Source organism: Leptidea sinapis, chromosome 43 (assembly GCF_905404315.1).
Source record: "Leptidea sinapis chromosome 43, ilLepSina1.1, whole genome shotgun sequence".
Classification (NCBI taxonomy): domain Eukaryota; kingdom Metazoa; phylum Arthropoda; class Insecta; order Lepidoptera; family Pieridae; genus Leptidea; species Leptidea sinapis.
Window position 1 is genome coordinate 2,033,398 of NC_066307.1, and position 25,603 is coordinate 2,059,000.

The 25,603-nt window shown below is 35.0% G+C and overlaps 1 protein-coding gene across 2 annotated transcripts in view; it reads left to right on the forward strand.

Annotated features, from left to right (window-relative positions):
* The window catches only part of LOC126977120 (protein still life, isoforms C/SIF type 2), a 222,852-nt gene that overhangs the window by 160,662 nt on the left and 36,587 nt on the right, over nt 1-25,603 (forward strand). For both annotated transcript variants that reach the window (XM_050825824.1, XM_050825825.1), the window contains 5 exons: nt 6,833-7,033; nt 10,007-10,231; nt 13,546-13,732; nt 16,505-16,619; nt 22,347-22,501. In XM_050825824.1, the coding sequence (XP_050681781.1) occupies nt 6,833-7,033; nt 10,007-10,231; nt 13,546-13,732; nt 16,505-16,619; nt 22,347-22,501 (883 nt within the window). The remainder of the gene's footprint in view (nt 1-6,832; nt 7,034-10,006; nt 10,232-13,545; nt 13,733-16,504; nt 16,620-22,346; nt 22,502-25,603) is intronic.

The following is a 25,603-nucleotide window of genomic DNA, read 5'->3' on the forward strand; positions in this document are numbered from 1 at the left end:
TCATCCCCACCATCTGGATGTGTGGCGGTCCTCTAAGTGCGGTTTTCAAGGAGCTTTCCTCCACGTGCTACAAAGCTGTGGAATGAACTTCCTTGTGGGGTATTTTCGGGACGATACGACATGGGCATCTATATAAAAAGCGCGTACACCTTCCTTATAGGCCGGCAACGCTCGTGTGATTCCTCTGGTGTTGCAATAGAATGTGGGCGGCGGTGATCACTTAACATCAGATGACCCGTACGTTCGTTTGTCCTTCTTTTCCCTAAAAAAAAATATTTAGGAACCTGGCTGAACCAGGGCTTTGCTTATTAGATTTTAGTGCTTTAAGTTTACTTTGTGTTTGTTTATGTATGACTGCGTTGATGTAGGCAGTCAAGAAAAGTGTTTATCTTTACTAATAAATGGAGATCTGTTTCTTTCCTTCGTTTATATTGCGAAAACTACTAAACCGATCGGAATAATACTTATACCATATGATTCATCGTGTGTCGGAGAACGTTTTAATACTTATAAAGTTGTTGGTTACTTATCCAGAACCTATATTTTGACTTTGAAATACCTATAAATTCGCAATACAAATAATTCAGTTGAATGATATTTCATTATGTATGACAAATAATAGATGGAGCGCGTGCGGGGTACCTTATTTATATGACACAACAACGTTTGCCCGGTCAACACTTGTATATATATGTACTATGCAAAGATTGAAATATGGAGAAATTAACAAGCGATCCGCACTACAAAGAGTGTAAGCGGTGTAGCCACGATTTAGTTTATAAATTACAGTTTACTGCCATCCGGAACATCCTCAACAGGAAAACGATTTTGATGAGTCATCGTTCGATACATTTTAACAATGTTTAGCAGCAATCTGATCAATGTATTAGATTGAATTATGTTATTGTTATATGGGTAATAGTTGATATTATTATAGTTATTATTATGACGGGTACTCACGATATGTATTTCATTTATTTGAAGCTGATATTTCGATCTATTTGCATGAATAAAAGTGTTACAATTTCGTGATGATAAAAGTTTAATAGTTGGATAAGTAGATTTGGAATTCAGTACAACCGTAGGAACAAGCAGAGGGATAAAATTTAAAAAATCAATTTTCATATTGATTTTGCGTAAACATTAAAATAATTATTAAAAAAACTCAAAATCACGCTTAAAGAAAACCAAAATAAAAAGAAGAAAAATAATTTTTAATATGTTCAAAATAAGGAAAAGCAAAAAGAAACTTTTACTATTTAAGCATATTTATGTTTGCTTTTAGTCTAAAAAGAATGATAATTTCTTAGAAACGAATAATCGTCTTTCTGCTTGCGAACGCGCCCTACTCTTCGGAACAAAGGTAGGTACTACCGGGATTTGGTATTTCTGGAGACCCTGGTAATAAAAATGAGACAGACTACTTAAATTCTTTTACTCTCATCATTCCTTGATAATTTGAGAAGTTTCTAATCAATCCGAAGTCTTGAAAGGTATCAAAATCACGTTCAAACTTCAGAGATACCGTTTCATACATAAACTTCCGCGATAAGTTCCCGAAGTCTTAAAATAATCCGACGTTTGAACAATGATATTATAGTATTAAAAGAGGTAGATATGTCACTAGCGCGCCGAAAATCAATCGCCTAAATTGAGTCAATAGGTTCCTTTTGCCGTAGTCGCTCTCTCGATACGAAAACGGTACACACGCGTTTGTTGTTGACAGAATTGCTTACAATTTGATAAAGGTACAACATTAAAATGCCGTCTTGTGTTATGGGAAGATGCACTAATTACAAAAGTAAAAAAAAACATAGAATTACGTACCACAGTTAAGAAATCATGAATTATAACATTTTATTTGATTTCATTATTTATCGAACAAAATATGTTGCCATGACAACGCCGATCGCCGCCGAGCCGATCATAGATTAACGTACAGAAATGACAAAATATTGATGCTGTCTGTTGCGGGATGATCGAGGTAGAATATTTTAGGAAATGATGTAAAAAAGTCATTGTTTTTTTTTTTATGGAATAGGAGGGCAAACGAGCGTACGGGTCACCTGGTGTTAAGTGATCACCGCCACCCACACTCTCCTGCAACACCAGAGGAATCACAAGAGCGTTGCCGGCCTTTAAGGAAGGTGTACGCGCTTTTCTTGAAGGTACCCATGTCGTATCGTCCCGGAAACACCGCACAAGGAAGCTCATTCCACAGCTTCGTGGTACGAGGAAGAAAGCTCCTTGAAAACCGCACTGTGGAGGACCGCCACACATCCAGATGGTGGGGATGATATCGTAACTTGTGGCGTGTCGTGCGAAGAAGAAATTCGGCGGCAGGAATCAGGTTGAACAGCTCTTCGGAACATTCCCCGTGATAAATGCGGTAGAAGACACACAATGAAGCGACGTCTCTACGCAACGCCAAGTGATCCAGCCGTTCACAGAGTACTGGGTCACCGACAATTCGAGCTGCACTGCGTTGCACGCGGTCAAATGGATCGAGCTGATACTGGGGTGCGCCAGACCAGAGATGACAGCAATACTCCATGTGAGGCCGGACCTGCGCTTTGTAGAACGCTAGAATGTGGGCCGGCTTGAAGTATTGCCGTGCTCTATTTATGACGCCCAGTTTCTTTGAAGCCAGTTTGGCTTTGCCCTCCAGATGGCCACGGAATTGGCAATTGCTCGAGATTTCGAGACCCAGTATTCCGATACTAGGCGAGGCTTTAAGGGAAGTGTTCTCGAAGAGCGGTGATACGGCAAATGGGGTTTTTTTAGTGGTAAACGCGCAAACTTGAGTCTTCTGGGGGTTAAATTGGACAAGGTTCAACTTACCCCATTCCGCGACCTTCTCGAGAGAGGACTCGATAGAAGACACAAGTTTCTCCCGGCACTGGTCGACGTTTTCCGAGAGAGACCTGCATGGCCCATTGTTGCAGTGAAAGTAATAATTTTTAATAAACAAGTGCGTATATAGGTAGCTGAACTATCAAACTACTAAAACAAGTTTTAGGGTAGGTAGCGGATGTAGACAGTGAGTGCTATTTGTTTACGTAGGAGTTTTTTTAGTATATCCCTTGCTAACTGCAGAAGAATCAATGGATCATTTTCTTCTTCTCCCATTACCTTATTATAATAAACCCCCAACAAAAAGACATTCATAAATAATATAAGATACAAAAAATAATAATTGTAATCTTAAAACTTTTTGGGAGCCGTCGCGGTCGTTAGTAAAATTGTAAAAATGGGACCCTTACTGTAGATACCTTTCGGATTTGTTTTGGTGTCTGTATGTTTTTTATTATTTTATGTATAAATAATTGATAGCATCAATGTGGCTATATATTATAATCAATATTAAATATTTTTTTTTATAAAATCAATGACACATTATCTACCTAATTTCAATGCAGTTTTACTACTTTATAGCTTTTACTACATGAACTCATGTATGAATCGTAATTTAGGCATAAATCACGGTGTACGGTAAAAAAATCATATCTGATGAATTAACTGTATTTTTTCTATACAAATACGAAGCAATTAGCAAATTAGAGTTATCTTATTTTCGCTTGCGATAATTGCATTTATTATCCTTCTTTGACGTGTAATTGTAATGTAGTGTGCTATTGCAATGTTAAATTATTCATGTGTGCGTTAGTGTATCATTTTCAAACACCGAATGTTGTCTACGTATACTTTTAAATATCATTGCGTTTGAAGCGGTCCAAAACCACGTTCAAATATACCGTTACATAGATACATACATCAAGCTGATAAGAGTGATCTACTACTTTCACATTACAGAGAGCCACATGAAATGTAAGTAAGTAGATTCTGGTCTCATGTCCTAACAGAGTCAATTACCGTCTGAATGAATAATCCATGAAATAATTAAATTCGTCTGTGATCTGCGCAAAACTCACATAATCTGACTTTTGATTTGGACGCAGTAATTGGATCCGAACTGAATTTCGATCTCGTGCAAATATTGCATGTAGTTCACAAGGACATGAGTCGACGTTGGTGGTTAAATTGACAGCCTTTCCGTACTAGAGTGAACGATATCAGCGATCCATGAATGACTTACGTCAAACGTTTCACTTCACAATCAACTATCGGATAAAAATATTTTCATTTGGGATTAACAGCATGATCAATTTGTGACCCAGATTAACCAATATGTTTTTGAATTGAAGCTTCTTTTGGGATGTGCATTAGATTTTATGAAACTATAACGTGATACACAACAGGGAGTCAATTATATTTTTATATCTTTTAGACTGTATGTGCATAAGAAAAAAAGCTTTTCTATATCGTTCTACCTCTCCTTCGTTTCCTCTTTGTGCTATGCTTCGTAGCGTGCCATTATTTCATGAACGTAGACTTTACATGGAGACTAGTCTACTATACTCTGAATATTTAGGAAGTGAAAGAGAGAGATCTCTCTCTCTCTCAGTGAGAGTGAAACTTCATAATGTGCTAATAGTAGTAATGTATAGACATTATTCCTATTGTTGGTATGTTTATTGGGTTTTAAGAATTATATTTATTTTGATGTACAACCCTCCAACTATCTGCTTTATTGTATAAATTTTACCTGAACTTTGGCCGTGTCGATGTTCTCAAAATTGTAAAAATAAAGAAAACATTGCAATTGAAACCGCGCGGATGTAATAGAGATTCTATTTGATAAACATTTATTTACATGTTTTAAGGATTACTCTCAAACACGAGTTTCCTGGAAGTTTTATGGAAATTTTTCATTCAATATTTTCGCTTTCTCTTGCTTGTGGTCAACAGGCGGTATGCGTTGGACGAAACAACATGCTTTTCAATCATCTTTGCTTCGGCGATAGACGGACCGGGCCCTCTTAATAATTATAACTCTTTTAATTTTTTTTGTGATTTATTTACTTTTTCTGTAATTCACTTCAGTAAATCAAAACATTTGAATGTTTGTTTCAATTGCATCACCTTGCATAGGTTATAAGAAACAAATTGTAAAATGCTGTAATTAAGATTATTAAATTTATGAATTAAGTGACGCTGAGTTTATTGTCGTTTCTTATCATTAAACTGACTGCAGTTTTGACTGGCTTGAACAAATTATTATTGATTTGATGTAACAGGTGAACTTCACCCATAAAGTGCTTAGTTATTTGGGTGATAATTGAAACCAAACGTAGGCAAAAGTGTCTAAAGAAACAAATACTTTTGATAGATGTGTCAAAACACAAGACAAAATGATCGATGCCCAAGTTCGTTATCGTAGCAGAATATACAATCACTCGCTTAACACTCACCTGCTTGTAACTACACAACAATCATAACCATCGCTTTCATCATAGGATTTATACAATTTGTATAGAACACAAGTCTCAGAACTGAAATATACAGCTTGTTTCAAACTATGTTTGAATACATATAATGTTTTCTATTACTGGTGCACTGACAAATACTAAGTGATACACAAATATAGAATTAAACTATGTAAAAATCTTTGAACAACAAAATGTTTACCTAAACGTACATATATTTTTAACAAGGTTACTAAAATTACAAGATTGAATATTAGAAGTAAGATTTGACAACTTTTTTCTTTTTATGTTAGTTTAAAAAAAGAATATTTAATATACCTTGGTGTAAGATGACGTGTTATTATAAATCCGACAAAATGAAATCGAATTTATATTTCAGTTTATTAAAGTAAACAGACTGAAGATAGAGATTGCTGTTTGACAAGCAATAAATTTAAAGTTTTACATAAAGTTGTGTTGAATCTTGCGTGCGATAGAACGCTTTGAACAAGTTTCTTAACAAACTTGTTCTAAGTAAAGGTTTATTCTTAGCAATTAAGTTGAAAGCTCCCGTGTGCAGCTATAGACGCTCTTGTGAGTAACGTGTATTAAGCGCTGCGCACTTCATAGGATAATGACATGACTTATCCTGATGCTTACTTTGCGTTGCTTTTGATACTACATTCAAGTTACACTTTGTAGACTCAACTGTGTACACAGCCTTATAATTTATAATAAGGTCATATAGTAGCAGTATGGCACACAGAATTGTTTTTTATTATATAAGAGGGGGCAAACGGGCAAGAGGCTCATGTAATGGGGAGTTGTAAGGTTGTGATGCGTTGCTAGCCTTTAAGGTGGGATTATGTTCTGTTCTTGAAAGTTCCTAAGTGGTATCGGTTCGGTATACCGATATCACCAACTGGCGTCCCTTATGCACTTTTAGGGAACGCCGAGATGGCATTATTATTACAATAGCACGGCTGTTGCTAAGATCTACTAGGCAAATATATTATAAATACAAATTGATATACCTATTTTCTTTTAAAAACTGCACTCGTTGAAAGTCAGAAATAAGCTCAGCTATTCAAAAGAGAAAATACTTTGGTGTGTGAAGAATAAAAAAAATCAGCGTAACTTTCCTTTTTAACCGACTTCAAAAAAGGTTCTCAATTCGTTACCTCAAAACTTTCGACTGGGTGAACTAATTATGATAATTCTAATTAATTAATCCAGTCCTAGTTACGGTTATTGTTATTAGAGTTGGTGTCATCCAAGATAGGTTTGTAACTACATACATAGTTATAGGTGAGATGTGCTTGGGTCGTGAGGAAGCCAGAGGTGAGAGCGGAGCGAAAGGACACAGATTCCAAAAATAACAATAATCGAAACTAAAATTAGATTAATTAGTGTTTTTGAAGTCGGTTGTTTATTTGTTCATTTTTTTTTTCATATTGTAAAAAGGTTTGTATTTAGTCAAATGTGTATTTTACTTTTGGAAGTCCTAATTGATTTGTTTGTTTCAGTCGCTGTTAACCCACGTGTCTCGCGGCACTAAAAGTACTCTCAACAAGCTGGGCGTGTTCACCGTGTCTTCGTTCCACGCGTTCATCTGCGCTCGGTCGCCGTCGTTGCTCAACAACCTGCTGGCAGGAAGAGGTGCCACGAAGAGACGAGCGCCCAATCTGTCAAGATCCAACTCTGGATCCAGTCGACGATCGATGCAGGTCAGTCGTTCAACTTGCTAAGACTATAGGTAGAAATATAACTGGATAAGACTAGTTTAAAAAAGAGAAGAATGCCATAAAATGTGAGGCAAGCAAAGTACGTATATTAACACTGGTCAAGATATATCAACTTATTTTAGGAATTTTTAGCAACACCATTAGAAATATAATTGAATGTATATTATGTAACTGGCTTAAAACAAGGTAAAATGCCTTAGGAAATTTGTAATAATTCCTAAATGGTACAAGGAAATGTATTGTATTAATAAACCAAACATTAATATTAATATGCAAAACTTTTTAATAAAACTAATAAGCAAAACATTTTTTTTTGCCAAAACGTAGGGGATAGATTGACTTATTACGTAAATATTCGTCTTTTACAACAACTCTAAAGGTTTACACATTTTTATTAAAATTTAAAGTTGTTAATTTTCTTTGGTAGTCAGCCTGCGGCCAGACTCTTGGATAATGTTTAACTCAACCTTACTTTTTTTTAACTTTAACGTAATTCCGCTTAGTAACTGTATAGAACAGAATAGTAACTGTACAGAATATTTAATTCATTTCCGATCGATTTTTGAAATCTATTTCCAGCGAATTGTATACAATTCCTGATTCTCTACGTTTTCTGTTACGTATAGATGAGCAGTGATGAAGTCTATTATTTTGCTTCAATCATAAATAATTTTAAAAGTCGCTTCTCTTTCATATAGAGTATACATGGGTTGAAGAATGTTACGTATTTTACATTTTTTTAAATTATATCCTGTTTTATAGCCTCCTTGTTGATAAGATATCTCTCATACTTTAGTTTGTACAAAGTTTTGACGTACAATATTTTTTTTTTATTGTGATCGAATGCACATTGCGTCCGCACATAAAGAGTGTATGTTGTGACACTGTCTTTGGTTTATACTGCGAAAACCCCTAAACAGATCCGAATAATACTTCTTTCTGTCCATAAGAAGGTCTTAGTATAATATGATATTATATTGGTTATCCGGAAGCTACAATTTTTTTTCTTCCACAATGTGACGTTTGCTGTCTTTGGCAGTTGAAGCAGCAGCCCCAGCACCAACTGACGTAACTTGGACATCAGAATAGAATAGTATATTTTATTTGTATGACAAAACAATGTTTGCCAGGTCAGCTACAATTAATATAATTATTAAAACAACGTAGAAACAAACAAGATTAAAATCCAATATGTTTATAAATGAAATCTCCTAAAAAATTGTATTACGAAAGGAAACAGCTCCAATCAGTCCATGACCCTATCTGATTAAATAAACCTTTAACAATTTCAATATTCTCATCGGCATTATTAAGACCTTTACCCCTTTTTAAATTGATATTTTCACTACGTGTTTCAAATTACAAATACTTTTTGTATATTTAAGAATTAGTAAGAGTAATTTTTCAAACGAATTTAAACCTACAATTGCTCAATTCAAATTCTTTATTATAGCCTATTTACAATAAAACTCTTAAGATTAATTGTTTATATTATTATATTGTTATTTAACTCAACGCTTCGCAGACAATTCTTAGATCATTTTTTAGTCTTACATAATTTATACGTCTATTTAGCCTCTTCCTGCCAGCTTTATTACTTTAGTGTGGGTTACGCGATTTGTATGTCACTTTGAGTTAGTGTACGTTTATTGCTCAAAATAGAGGTTAACAGTCAACCTCGTCGTTTTCACAGCTGTCACGGCCTATCTAGACGTATAAATGATCTTAAGTGAGATTATTACATAGTACAATATTACAGGTCGCATAAATTACGGGCTTCTCAGTTATACATTATTATTTTTTATTATAATTATTATGAGTTCAAATTAAAATAATGGTGCAAACTATAAGTACTATATACGCGCCCCAACAGGGCTACTGGAAAGCCAAAAAATCACATACATGTATCTACATCTACATACATGTATCTACATATACTATTAGTTTATACAAACAAAACAATGCTTATAACTATATTTACAATACTATGATTAAATCTATCATTACGGGGAAGTGTACCAAGAGTATGTCAGTACTCTTGGTACGCGTTGCCGCGTTGTCGGCCGAAATAGCGATCACTTGGCTTTTGGTGATATCTATCACGGTACTCTTAAATATATTTATTTTAATATTCTTTCCACATGACTGAATGTTTGTAATTAGATATTAGTCAGACCAGTACATTAGCAAGCAACCCTCCAATATTATAACATCTCCTAATTTCGAACGTCACGGAAAGGCACAGTTAGACTGCGACCCTCCCTTTACCTCATTAGACATTTCCTCACAAAATACAGCCGCCATTTTAGGCAATACCAATCAAATATTTGGAACATGTAAAAACTCCAGTAAAATTCGTTGTCCAATGTAGTTCGAAATACGTTGCTAACATCCGATACGGTATTATGTTGAAGGAAATAAAAACATGTCAAAAGTAGAGTTTCATTTAGAATTCAGGCCAGACTTGATGTAAAATGAAATAAATTGTGTATCAAGCAAAGACTATAACGTAATTATAAACAACAATGGCTCGACTTAAGTCTTTATACCTGCAAGCAACTTGCGCTAAACCTAATTAAATCAAACTAAGCTTGTACCCGCCGCTACAAGAATAAAAGGATTTGTCCGCATTTGCAACTTCCTTAAATAATGTAGTCTAATTAACCTATTTGTGTTAAGCTTAAGTATTAACTTCTTTGCTGTAAGTAAATGTCTTAAACTTTTCTTGATTTCATTGAATTCTAACAACTGTTTTGGCCATTGGGAGTCTTTTTGTTCACAGGATGTTGTCTGATAGGTGATGTGCATTTATCTGTGTGTTTTGTTATAATGAGTGCCGTAGTTGGTAAAATTACAGACAAAATATCTTAAAACAAAAACGAATTTTGTTTCTTCATGTTCGTAGTATTTAAGATAAAAAAAATTATTTCTAGATTAGTGTTTTTATATGTACAGATGTCTCGCGAGGATGGTGAAGCAGCAGTTCGTGTTAGTCTGCCTGAAGGTACCACAGCTACAGTGGGTGTTCGTGACGGCATGTCTGTAGAAGAGTTCCTCGCGTCTGCGTGCGTCCGAAGATCTCTCAACCCACTTGAACATTTCGTCAGAGTCAAGAAGCGCCGGGACATGGAAGACCACAATTACTTTGTGCCGCACCGTTCTGATCTCATTGAGACATATGTAAGTAATATAGCATTTTAAATTGTGTATTAATCTACACAACAGACAAGACAACTTCAGCTAGGTTTGGCTTACAAAATATATTTTAACACTATCACCGATTCAGTAAACTTATTATTACATATTCTTGAACTCTATTCATATGGAACGCTGAATCTTGTCTACTGATACTTGATTGAAAACTTATACTTCACTGTCTGCCTTTAAAAAATAAACTTTACAGTAATTTTTAAAAAGAGAATATTTTATACGCACTCGATGTCGTAACGAGTTGAAATTTAGGACTTAATGATTTAGTTTTTTTTAAATACTGCGAACTATCTCAAATAAGAAACTAATTAAGTAATTCGCAATTCTTAGTTAAAAAGTCATCAGGCGATGTCACAAAAGACAAGGCCAGTAATTAAGTTAATGATACTCCTTTGTACTTTACGAATCCCCGGCGGCATGATTTGTTATATAAATAGCAAGGTGAATTGCGTTTTAAAAATGTACATGAAAGACTTTTTAATTTAAATTACTTTTATAATTATGCACGAAAAAATTCTGTCTATTTTCGTTAATATAGTATGTAATTGACTTTATCGCAATATGCTGTCAGAAGCTCGAAGTGGCGAACTGTGTTTTTGATCGGCTGATATTCGAATTTCCGATAACCCATTTCGAGTAGAAAAACTTATTGTAAGTGGAAATCCGAATGAGTTGGGTCTGACATTGCATATTTTAATTCTTATTATATCGTTTGAACGGGAATCAAATCTATTTAATTTAACTAAGGAGCTTGGGCTCTTGACATTTCTAGCAAATTATTGTCATGGTTTGAGAATGAAGACGGATTTGATACTGATTGTAAAATAGATAACGAACCCGGGACTTTACTCACTAGGATTTCATTGTTTTTTTTTCTTTTCACTTGACGCTATTTTTTATGAATCGATTGGAATAAAAAAAATATCAAATATCACGTTGAGTTTCCCACACTACATCAGTGTCAACCGCATCCTAATTGTTTCAGCCTTTTGTGAGATAAGCGTGCACAAATACAAAGGCAAACATACCAAAATGTTTAAAATTATATTTTTAGGCATTGCCTATGTAACAAGGTAAGTAAAACACATAAAGCTAAATAATAAGTATATAAGATCGTAATGTTTACTGTAGGATGTCAACATAATATGTAGGGGCAGTTCTTTTAGTTCTTCTGGTAATATACGTAGTTCACACTAAAAGTTTTGCGTAACTTAAAAAAACAAAATGTTCTAACTAAAATATTATGTTCATTGCTTTTCAAAATACTCACCTTTACATTTAAAACATTTTATCATGCGATCGAACCATTATTTATAACAGGAGGACCACAGATCTGAAGGCATGTTTTCTACGTGTTGATCGAACGCTATCACTGCCTCTTCGGAATTGCTAAAAGTGAAACCTTTCATCAAATCTTTGATTTTGGGGAAAATACAGACATCACAGGGTGTGCAGGATGGGTGACGAGTTTTACTTTTTCGGAAGCTATAAATGACTTGGTTTTGTTGGCCGTGTGTGAAGAAGCGTTCTCATGATGTAGGAGAACGCGGCTTTTAGGTCGTCTTCGTTCATTCACATGATTACTGATTTTTTTTCGGGTTCAAAACAAGAAATCCACGTTTCGTCTCCTGTGACAATGTCACAAACAGCATTAGAATGTTTGTGGTCGTACTTCATTAGCATCTGTGAGCACCATTCCACGCGAACCCGCTTCCGCTCCGCTGTCAGATCATGAGTGATCCCACGACAACAAAGTTTCCGAAGTTTCAATTCTTCGTGTAAATTTTTTTGAATTTGGCTCCTACTAATCCCCAATAGTCCTCGAATTGGTAATCCACGAGTTTTCTTCAATTAGCCGCTTAGCAGTAGTCACATTAATTTCGTTGACGGCAGTTGAAGGCCGCCTTTCATGAAATTCGTCATGTAAAGTAACCCTACTCCTCTCAAATTCAGCAAACCATCGCCTCATCGTGCTCGAGTAAGGTGCTTCTTTCCCAAGCGCATTTTGAAGACGAGCGGCACAGTCTTGCGGAGAGACAGAACTTTTACAATCATAAACAAATCGCAATTGCTCTAAAATCTTTTCGACGTAATTCCATATTCGTGTCATACGTAGAACTTTGATGTGTGATACAAAACAATTGACAAATGATTTCCCGTCAATTGTTTTTAATTACTGAGAAGATCGCAAAGTTTCAAAAAATATAACATTCGAAATTCAAATAGTTCCGATTAGATAGAAGTGCAAAACTTTTAGTGTGCCCCATGTTAAAGGTTATACAAGAAGTGTCTTCGCATTTTATATGAAAACTCAAGACATTTTTAAGGTTATTTACATTTAATTTCAGTAAGTATATATTTGCCATTTTATTTGTTGACTTTTTGCCATCTTGTAGAAAAAAAGGTGATGAAAAATGTACAGTACAATTTGTTAATAGTGTGATATTATCTAATTTGATGTATTGTTAATTTAGGATTTACGCGCATTGATAATTATGGCATGCGATATCGATTACGTACATAAAAAACTATTTTTGAAAGCTAGCTTGCGTGGAGTTTAAAGACAGATTAAAATCAATTGTTGTTTACGTAATCTATCCGTACTCTGTGGTTTTGGCAAGATAGTGGTGAAGTCAAAGATAATGATATTTATTGATAAGGAAATGGTGAGGCGTCTTACTCATATGAATAGAGAGGCTGGATGGAATTAGATTGACTTGGAGTGTGATGGAATGCAATGTCAATAGAGGACTACGATAGTCAAGAATAATTAGAGAGCTTGTATAAAAGGTATGATGGCAAGAACTTTGTCGGGAGTACCTATACACGCCTGGAAGAAAGTAACTTAAAAAATTACCGACAATCTGTACAACTGTTCAAATTTTCTGAACAGAACACTGTGTTTTATTCAATTGTTGTTATAGATAGAAAGAAAAATCTTTTATTCACTTCATTCATTATCATTCATTCATTATGATTCAAAAACGTAAACAAAAATTTTGGTTTTCTGGCAATATTGTTCAATTTCTCCTTCCATTTGACGCTCTATAATACTCGGGTAAACATCTTCTCCGTCTTTTATTCCGTAATCATTTGCGTATAAGAAGTACGCACATATTAAAGAATGGAGTACGGCTGCGATCGACCGATGTCAGTAGCCGCTGGTCGGCCCTACATCCGGCCTATGAATATTATTTCTCACATAATATACCTCTACTTAAGAACCCTTATATTTACCTGTAAAACGGTCGGTCTCATCAAATAATATACGAAATTTTGTACAGCTGCATACACATGAAGTGGTGGAAGTTTGTGCGAAGATCCTGTACCAAGTAGAGCTTCAGCGCACCACGTTGGAACAAATGTGGGGCTTCAGTGTGGAGGCTGAGCTAATTGAGAACACAGAGAGACAAGACGAGCTGTGTTGCTACGTGAGCAGGGTCGAGGATAAAAGCGTTGCTATGCAGAATGGTAAGAACATTAATCATAGTCAGAATTACTAATTCATATTTTTTGTCGGAGATATGTCAAAAACAGTTAGGCGAGACAAACGACTAACAATTCGTGAAACATAAATATGATGCTATCTCCAATAAGATATTTACAATAAGATTCATTTGAAGACTTTTAACTACACACTAAGCAATTTTGAGGTAAAGAAGAAAACCTATCTTAAGCAATTATGACATTCAGAAACGGAATGTCTACTGTAACTTACTTACTAAGAATCAAAAACACTCAACACACACACACACACACATAATTGTAGAGGTATCACTGACTCCGAAGATACAGATTTAACTAGTTTCGGCATTTACGGTCCGCCCTTTTTTATTACAGATAAGAATAAAACATGTAAATGATTAACTAGTAATATAGTACATTATTAATAAACATAGAAAATGTTGGTATTTAAATTGCGGTCCTTTATGTCAGGAACTAAGTAATAAGAATTTGGCTTAATTGATAGTAAATAATTATACCTGGCCTTACCATCTTTTTTAGTACGTGGAAAAAAGTTTCTTGAAAACCACTATGTATTTGATATATTCATATAGGATAGGATCGAACCTTAAACAAATTATACGTCTAGATAGTGCCTTCTGCTGTAAGGCAACGCACAACAGGCCAAATTCATTACGTTAGCGGCATATGCAGTTAGAAAGATTAGAGAGTACACGAATGTTGCGACCGGTAGATTAGTATACTTCAGTTATTTTCACAGCACCATGACGTACGGTATTTTACTATGGGGTAGAAATTACTGTACAATATTGTATATTTTTATTGAAAAGAGCGCAAAAAAAAAATGCTGGGAGAGTTTCTTGCGCCGCTTCTTCTCTCTCAGAGCGCCATTTGTTTCCGAAGCGGTAGTAGTATCTAGTAGTTATTAGAAATGACATCAAAAAGAATTCTAAAGGAATCAATTTTGAGAAAATAAATGCCTTTTATGCCTTTAGCGTGCATGACGGCTTCATGTTACACTCGCGATACATCAGCCACTCTGTTTTAGTGTGCGTTCGTTTGTTGTAAATAGAGGCTAACAGTTCGCTACTATTTTTCAACGTGTTTACAGCTCACAGTCTATCTAGACGTATAAATTATCTAAGTATCAAACAATTAAAATCTTCATATTATGTCTGCCCAACATCATGTAATGCAAGTCAATTAATTGCCAATTTTGCACGAATTTTGAGAAACAACTTTCAATTTGTAATTTTAATTAACTGACATTCAAATGTGGTTTCGTTTCGCAGCTTCGTACAGCTCACTCGGAAAAAGTTAAAGAACAATTCGATTACTTCGCTTGGCGTCGGGATCTATTCAAAATAAGAGCACAAAATGTAACCCTTACGATATATTCATTCTAAAATTTCTGGAAAATCAGCTTGATAGTTTCACTCTAGTCTGACAGAGTGGCTTTCACATTTTGTTACAATAATGGATATTAAATTTATGCAACGTTTTCTGATAAAGATATTAAAATTTCACATTTAAGTTAATTAAATGATGACGTTACTATGATATCGTCATCATAATTATTAGTAAAGGTTATCGTTCGTTCAATTTTAATTTTGATTACACTGTGGAATATTCTGATTATGTACGATAGCTCGATATATATATTGAATGCCCGATGGCTATTTACCGTTCGCGCTACGAATAGCAAATCGATGTACTCCAACCACAGAGCTCACAATAATAATACTCTTTACGTTATACTCAATATCAGTTTGTCGAATTATTTTACTTGTTAATAGTACATAGTATCAACATACACTCTACACTGTGTTGTTGTAGCACTTTTTGTGGGTAACACGACGACAAACTGTAAACCTACTGCTATTAGGCTTAACTCTGGGTTGATAGAATGGCGTTAATATTGTTCTAATAATGGATAATAATTTTATGAATATAAATTACTAGCTGACCCGGCAATCGTTGTTTTGCCATATAAAGTATAATTTACGCGATAGTTTTATAAGTAATAAAATATTGCCTGTACATCATTTTGTTCTATTGTCAATAGTTTTTGCAGCGCACGCAAAAATAGGTATTCCATTTTACACCTTGTGTTACAAAATAGCAATTTTATTACGGATCCCTAATTTTGAATAAAAAAAACATAGCCTATTTTTAAAACTAAAATCTTGTTTTAGTTTCATTATAATGATAATCATCATAAACTATAATGAAACTCTATTATACGTAAACTAGTAACACTTGAAAGCAATAAAAGACAAATCGATTTCACAAATACATTATGTGCGATCAATAGAATGTATCAAATACCTGTCATCAATATGAAAATATATAGTCCAATGTTTCTAATATAATATTGACAGTGATATAATGATAATAATCTATGTATGTATGTTTGTATAATCTCTGTGAAACGGCGAGACTGATTTTGAATTGACTTTCACTGGTAAATAGTTCATGTTATAAGGATCTTTTAATTTAATATATTATGGAATTCTGAGAAAAAATAATTAAAAACAAAATCTGATTCAAAAGCCTTATTGCCAAGAAGAAGAATTCCATTCCTGCTATAATATCATAACTTTATATACGAATACAATAATGGCTACGAAATTCATAATTTCTCTTTGCAAACAACAAAAATTTGTACTTCGTTTTATGATCGTATTGTATTTTATTCTAAGAGCCGAGTATTAAACACAGCCTGTCGGCGTCCACATTACTTCCAGAACGGTTGTTACCATTATTTATTTCTAACAGGTATCATCAAAGGCGATGAGATTATGGTGATCAACGGAGCGATCGTATCCGACCTGGATATGATGTACTTGGAGAGCGTGCTGCAGGAAGAACTGTCTCTGGTCATGATGATGAGGTACGTCTTTTGTGTTACAATTTTGATGAGATATCGATTGAGTAAGTTCAAGTTCATGAGCGAACTTACTCGTATTATATAGTAGTATTCATTCTTAAATCTCACTCACTACGAGTCATTTTATAATTATAATATTTTGTACATTACTCATTGACATAAGAATAGTTATTATTTAGAATATTGTTATAACAATCCAAGCCTAATAACTAGCGGAATTGTTTTTGCCGGCGTTACTCTATTTTTTACAATTAGATTACATTAGAAAAATATTACACTATAACATTTAATCAAAACAGAACAATGCTTAGCTATATTTACAATTCTTAATATGACTGTATGAAATTTAAACTATCACTACAAGGAAGTGTACCAGTGTACCCTTGAAGAGTGCTTTAGTTTCCAGTAGCCCTATTGAGGCACGTAGATAGTACACTGTACACTGTACATTCTCTGCTACTCTCTATATGTACAATATTTATGATTTAGCTTATTATAAATGGAACAGCCATAATTTTCTTTGATTAACGCGAGTATTACACCATAAAATAAAATACTATTTAAAGGAGTAAAACTCGTGACACCGGCGCCGTGAAGCAGTAATGTGTAAGCATTATTGTATCAGTTTGAAGGGCGCCGTAGCTAGTGAAATTACTGAGTAAATGAGACTTAACATCTTTTGTCTCAAATGGAATTGTGAATGGCGCAATTGCAGTGTCGTTCAGAATTTTTGTGGTTTTTCAATAATCTTGAGAGGCACTGCATTGTCATGGGCAGGGCGTATCAATTACCGTCCTACAGCTGAACGTCCTGCCTTGAGTTAAATTTGTCAGAATACGAATTTACTACTTATACTTTATATATTTATATCTATATACTTATTATTTTACCAGCTGTTTTAGAGCTAAATATTACCCACCGCGAAGGCAAGCGTCCTAATGCAATGACCCTGGTGGCTTGGGCACGGGGAAGGGCGCTGGTGTTGGACGTGCTCCTTCTCATGTCCAAGTTACGTAAGGCGGTGTTGGGGCTGCTGCTTCGACTGCCGAAGACAGCAAGCGTTACAAATGTGTCGGTCTCAGTGAGTCTTACATATTTGTGCCGTTTGTTGTCATGACACTTGGCACGTGGGGACCAGAGGCGCGGAGAATGTACAAAGTACTATCTGCGCGCCTCTATTATTTTAAAAATTAATGATAAAATTACGACTTCCTGTACAAGGGAAATTATTGTGTAGACATACATAACCGGGAATTGCAATATCGATTAACCTTAGTTATTTGTAGAGTTCTCTCACTAGAACGAACGAATTTACCAACTGAGCCAAACGTTCGAGTGACGCCTGGTTCGTAAATCTTGGTATGTGTTGCTCAACTCTCAGGTTGTAGCTCTATCTACAGGATCTACTTTACAGTTGATAACATGCTCAACCCCGATAATTGCATATTAGGAAATTGACTTGATATGTCGCTCTTTCAAATCTGACGGTACGAGAGGTTACGGGTTCAAGTCCCGCATGGTTAATAAATTTTGGAAACAAATTTAATTTTTATAATGAATCCCAGAAATGAGGGATATCACTTATATAATAATACAACGTCAACGTTGTATGTTCCACTTAAATATATTGGAAGAATTCGTGGAAGTGTACGCTAGGTCGAGCAGGAAATCAGGCGCTCGACACCTAATGAAACGGAAGTTAAAGTGCGGAACATTCTGCCGGAGCTGAGCGCAGGCCTTCGACGGCATTTCCCGCCCTTACACACCTGACCTTTACACCGCTACCAGCTTACTGAAGCGCTCGCTACGACCTATATATACACCGCCTCCCTCACCACTACTAGGGCTGTCACCTGTACATTCTGGTGAAATAATTAACAAAATTAAGGGCATGAGTTCCAAAACCGAAGTTTATCGAAGTGAAAGCTTCTGTAGGTACGTTTATTTTGTAAGCAATAGATTAGTTTCACGCGACTTGAGTTAACTGAATGACTTGTTGACTGTATGATAACGTACAGGCAATGGGTTACATGCCCAGTTTGGGGCTAGATACCAGTTTCGATTACACCTCATTTAATCTTTATTTGCTCTTTCATAATATATCTATGTAGCTATATCACTAACAACGCTGATATATTAATTCGAATACCGAGTAAAATAACAGATGAAAAGTTTGCGTATTGCATTTTACAGTTAAACGTGACTGCAATCAAATCCAATTACTTCGGAAACGTAATCAACCTTCACTTGCAATCTGTTAACATTTTACTAGAGTACAATACAATTATATTTGCTGACTGTGCAATTGGAATTAAGAAGGCCTTGGTAACAACTTTAAATAATAAAACAGCGCGGAATTATTGTAACGTTGTAACGACACATTGCATCTTAGATGAAGAAGATATACAATTGAGAATGAATGCCCGATATAATAATTATTGCGTGTTATTCACTATGGCCGGCTAGCGGTTATTATGAATTCAAAAAATCAGTGCCCACGGTGCCATAAGTAATCGGTGTGTTAGGATATATACATATCTGTTACATATCTGTGTAGTGCGTCACTTGGAGGAGAGTGTTGATTCTATCGTAAACCTCTTTCCGCTTCGAGATGGTCCCCACACTCACTTTCTAAAATCATATAATATAATAGAACAAACTATCTGTCGACCCGAAGAATCTACAAGAATGACATTAACCACACTCTATTCTTCATTTTTTTAACTAACTTCAACTACGTGGGTGTAGTTTTCATCAAGCTTATAGCCCATTGGACTCCCTATTCGGAATGCAAATAGTCTTATATACCAACGGAGGTGAGCAGACGCGGGTTCTGAATGCCCATTGGTCAGGTAATGATCAGAACATATGATAAGCAATGGTGCTGGTTGATGCGGATTAATATAAGATTTAGGTTCCTAACATGGTATCCAAAAGTGTTCACACTTTATTAGGCTGTGGGTGATAAGTTTGATAGTAGTACATATTATAAGTATTTGTTGATAACACTCCTATTGTCAAAGTCAAAGTCAAATAAGCTTAATCCAAATAGCCTAAACTAAGAGCTTTTGAATCAAATAAATATTTCTTTGAAATTACTGAATACTGAATACAAGAAACCCAATATATGAGTCGTGTTCAAAGTTAAAAGCGTTTTAAGCTTTAAAAATTTCATAAAAAGTATTAAAGAATAATCTGTATAAATATAAATCATCGAACATTGGATGCTGGAAATTGGACATTTTAGAGCTTTAATTCATTGTTTGTGTAAAAATGCTTCGTGAACATTATGATCGTTCTTACTGTCATAATTAGTAATGGTATCCAACAAATACGATGATTTATTAACTATAACAGGTCACCGGGCACCACAAATAGCACCCATATAAACCAGTACCAGCATATAAAATCAATGTTCATATTACAAGACTTAATCAGTCTAACAGTGATGCAGTCAAACTGTTCGATCAGTTTTGCGTGGCTATGCTAGCTTAGAATTCTCTCTGTAAATTATTTAAAGTATAAGTCAATAAAAATTAATAAATGGAATATATGTCGGCGATAATGGCGAGCGATTAATATAATATTAATCCCCACAGATTTCTCGCGCAGGTCTATATATGACATCCCTAGATTAGTCGCCCTCCGGCACCTCTCACGTCATACTGACTATTGTGAGGGTCCGCAATTGAGCCTCTCGACACTACCGCGTCGCTGTATATTAACACCGCCGTGAAATTATATTCTCACAATAACTCCCGTGCAATGTTATTGTTGTGAAGGCTTTGTTCTTCAACGCTGCGAGGCATCCGACTTTACATTATAAATATTACGCGTTGTAAGTTTCGCAATTGTTTCAACAAGAATATACATTATCCATTTCATTCCCTTTCATAGATCTTTCGAAGCTATAAGATAATTTGTATTCCTTGTTTGTTTCCAAATGACTAAACCTTTCCCACCGATTATGCTGATGTATTACCAAAGTGTTGTGTAAATAATAAAGTATTCTCGACAATTTCACTCTTACATTTTCTACACAATTTCATTTTCAGTGACGTAAATGGCTGTCAACGACACCTAACAATATGTTGGGGTTTTGTTTAGTGTACAATATGTTGCCATTTATTACTTTTATATAGCCAGTGACTCGTGTTATGAATAAAGTATAGTAGAAGAGAGTTATTGTTTGTTAGGTTCAGTATCAAATTATAATTTCTCGTGCACATTTTGGCATCATATTGTGTGCTCGTTTATCTAGAAACACAAAACATGGTAGTGTTTTCTTATCACAGATTCATATTTATGGATGTAGATTGTGGGCCGGCCGAGCAATTTACCAATTTTCCCTTCATCCAACCCAACTTATGAATTCACATTCCCCATTTTCCCAAGCCTTACGTTCCATTGTGCCTTCTTGGGCCGCCCATAAATTCTTTTGAGAATGTACAGCGGTACATATTTTATATCAGAAAAGAAATATTTCTCGATTTTAAAAAGATTTTAACATAATTTCTGTATTATTAATTGTATTGTCAAGATTAACTCATTAATCTCGTGTCTTTATTTTGCTATTCATTTTTATAACTGAATCTGTATTTTGTTCAAAAGCCTCTTCTTCGAATTTGTTATGTAATTCAACCAACAATAAAACTCAATTAAATTATTAGCTAACAGCCGTTTTCAATAACTTATCTATCCTTAGTTTAACTTACTAGAGGTAAGACAAATCTATCCTTTTACGCTTACTTACATTTTAATAACCTATTGACATAAAGCATTGCACTATAATTATTCTGAATAGATCAGATGTTGTCATTAAACGGTGACAGCAATGTATCCGTAACTAGAGATACGTTATTAAAAACGGCCGTCAATCTACGCTGAAACTATTTAAGTCTATTTTGATCGCAAACGAAATTAGCAATTATAATTCCTATTACTTATATTTTCGTTGAATAAACTTATGTTTTTGTTATCCTGTTGCAACTGGAAACACAAGTAACCCAAGGTCGTTATTTCGGTCAACGGCTCGGCCTTCATTAATGATATTAAGTATTGTATATAATTATAATTATTGTTATGTAATGCTAATTCGTAATATATCGGTATCAGGTAATACTTATCAACAACGTGAAGAGGTTATTGAGAATATTACTTATTAATATTGCACGTCTTAATAGCGAAGCGTTAGGGGTTAGTGATCTTTACTCGACATGTCTAAAAACGCAGTTTTCTTTGAAACTGAAATTGAATTGAATTGCACCATGCAAGAAGTCAGGCTATAGTTTGGTTCAACGTCATCCTGTTCCGCACTGTTCCTTGTAAACCGCTCTGAGGAGGAGCTCTACATTTTTGACCTGAGCTTCCCCGGGGCATAAAAGAATAGAGAAGTCCGAGGCCACACCCATGGTGTCGTAAGAGGCGACTTATTTACTAGTGGGAGGCTCCTTTGCACAGGATGCTAGATTATAGGTACCACAACGGTGAATTTTATGCTGTGAAGCAGTAATGTGTAAACATTATTGTATTTCGGACTAAAGGGCGCCGTAGCTAATAAAATAACTGGGCAAATAAGACTTAACATTTTATGTTTCAAGGTTACGAGCGCAATTGAAGTGCCACTCAGAATTTTTGGGTTTTTTGGCCAGTCGCAGGCGTATCAATTACCATCAGCTGAACGTCCTGCTCGTCTCGTCTCTTATTATACCATTAACCAATACTACCCAGGTCGTCCCGCACCGAGCCCCCGGAGCTGAGCGGCGTCATGCGCGCGGCCACCGATGACATCATCGACTCGCTGGTGTGCCCGCCGCCTCCCACGGAGCCCCCTGTCATCTCCGACGACATGATCTCCGGACTCATCGTGCCCGCGCCCGCTTGGAGTGAGTGTGCACATACACATACACACACAGTCAACGATAGGTACAATATAATATAAGCAAACGTAAAATTACTCCTGGAATTAACCGTAATTGAAAATAAATGCGGTATTTTGTAAAAAATCTAAAGTTCACATAATATAGAATATTATGGAGTAGAAACATATTTATTTATTGTACGGAGTGATAATAACATAACACATTGCAACAACACTTGGAAAACGTCATAAAGCTACATCAGTTCTTAAAGGGGCTTTGACATGGGGAGAAGAACTGAAAAGAAACTCCCAGCCCATCTTAAATATATATAATAACAAAAATTTTTTATAATGCTTTATACTTATAAGTGCCCAGCGCAGAATTAATCAAGAACAAAGCATACGTATATGAATGAAAGTTCAACTGTCGAAATAACAAATATTTATCAATTGCATTAAATAAATAATTATTTGGACGTTCTGTCTGTTATGGACTATTGCAAAACTGCTGGAACGATCTTGATGGGATTTTCAGATGAATACTTTCGGTCGTACATTCTGCTTTTAATATATATTAAGCAACTATTAAATCTTCTTACTTAAATTATTTTTTATTGATATAATCGGGGTTTCCCTACGACATTGGATCAGAAATCAGGAGATGCGTAGGAGAACCAAAGTCTGACATAGCCCAAATGATTGCGAAACTGAAGTGGCAGTGGGCAGGGCACATAGTTCGACGGACAGCTGGCCGATGGGGCAGAAAAGTCATCCAAGAAGACCATTTTCCGGAATACACAGTGTTGGTAGGACCACTAGATGGATTGATAATTTGGTCAAGATCTCTTCCGATCAAGATGTCTTCCGGCTGATATGATGATGAAGATGATTCAGATAATAGGAGTATATTAATTATAAACACTATCAAAAACCTTTTTGCTCTTAATAGTAATTTTAATTATTATAACACTAGAAATAAGGGATTGCTTGTAACTAATTCTAGTAGGCTTCATAAGATACATAATAGCTTTAAGGGTAGATGTATACACTTTTATAATAGTGTCACTGCCATTGTTCAGACATTATCTATAAACAAATTAAAATGTTTTTTTTAAAAGATCTCTGTAAATAAATCTAGGTAAATCCTACTACTCGACAGTTGAATATCTAAGTGATCAGACAGCCTGGGACTAGATTATGATTATTTTATAGCAATAGCAATGAGAGTAGAATATTGTATATTTTATTAAAAAGAGCGCAAAAAAAGAATGCTGGGAGAGTTTGTTACTCCGTTTCTTCTCTCTCAGAGCGCCATTTGTTTCGGAAGCGGTAGTAGTACCTAGTATATTAGAAAGACATCAAAAATAATTATAAACGAATCAATTTTGAGAAAATAAATGTCTTTTATGCCTATTATATCTTTATGTTATACTGTAGCGCGATGTTAGAGTTCAACCGCTGGAATTAAGCCACGTATTAATTAGTAAACATTTGTTAATAAACACTGTTTATAAACTGTTATAAACAATGTTTCTTAATGTTTCATCATCTCTGTAAACAGTTCAGAAACATAGGTGATGAAACATTGTTTATGATACGTGTTGCCGTGCTCCCCTACTACGAGTGGAGAGCAAGACGAAACATCTAGTTTATAAACTCAATAGGATGCCGAAATTTCGTTTCTTTTTTTTTATTGATGGTCCAATCACTCTTAATAACATTTCAAAATCAATTGGTGACATTCTGGTGAAGTTCTGAAATGATTTATCAAATCCACGGAGGTCATTAAATACATAACTTCTATTCAACAAATAGTTTCGAATCCACCACTTTTCTTCTCTCTTTTTTTTTCGATTAATGCTCTTGTGAATTATTATGTAAGCAGCAGAGACCATCACTACCTCCTCGGGCGACATCCTGTGAACAATTGACAAGTCTGGACGGCCAAGTTTCAAAAACATGTGTTTATTGTAAACTTGTTTAACGCTAGTTATAAACAGTTTATCAACAAATGTTTACTAGTGAATACGTGGCTTTAGATAATCATTGTTCATAAAACTGATCCACTTCAAACGCAGATTCAGGTTCAGACTCAGCCGGTTTTCCTGCAGACTTTGTTGTCTGCTTCTTCTTCAGGTGATACGTCATGGCTAAATTTAGATTTTATATTCCTCATAATATCTAGTTGTTCTAAATACTATGTAGCTTCTAAGCTAATTTTCAGTTCGTTATTCTAGTCCTTATTTATGTCTATTATGAATCCATATTATGAAAAAAAAATGTCATGTTTTTGTGATCTTAGTGTGTACGCCGTAATTGTTACAAGTATTAGGACAGCATAAAAAACTAACATTTATTTTTATTATGGAAATAAGAAATGGCGAAATGAGCAAGATGCGAACGTGAATGTCACTTGATACGGCGGTCATTTAAAGTTATTGTTTTCTGATTATATCTGCAAACAGCCAGATCTATGCAGAGTAGTTTTTGCACCAAGAAACCTCCTTCTTTCTTTAACTTCACTTCTTTTTATGCAGGTAATTTATTGAAAGGCATTTAAGTCTCCTTTTGTATTCAGGCATAGTTAAGATGCCAAAAGATTCGGATTTATTATTTAATGTCGGTCATCAATAGACTCTATTGAATTTTAACAGTGGAAGGTGACAAAACAAACGTGTGAATTATAAATCTATCTTTATGGCAGAAAAAACAGGCTGTTTTTTCTAGCGGTAGTTCATTTTGTGCAAATATTTCTCATCAATGTTTATTGCACATAGCTCGCAGAACGGAGTCAATAAAGCTGGAATATTCTGGATCTGTCATTAAACCAGTTCCTAAGACGCAGTATTGGCATATTCTGTTTCTTGAACTTTGAGAGAGAGCCCTTTGTCTTGTCTGCATATTACTGCTCAGTCTTGTTTCTATGTCTATCTTATAATTGTTAACATCGTTCAAACCTGTCGCCTGTCGTCTGTTTTTCTGATGAAAGTTAATAATCTTTTGAGTAGAAGAAAGATATTATTTACAAAATTACATATATTTAGAAATAACAGAAAATGATAATACCACATTATAAACGCCTCACAATCGGTTCAACTATTCTAGATGTCTATCTCAATTTACTTAT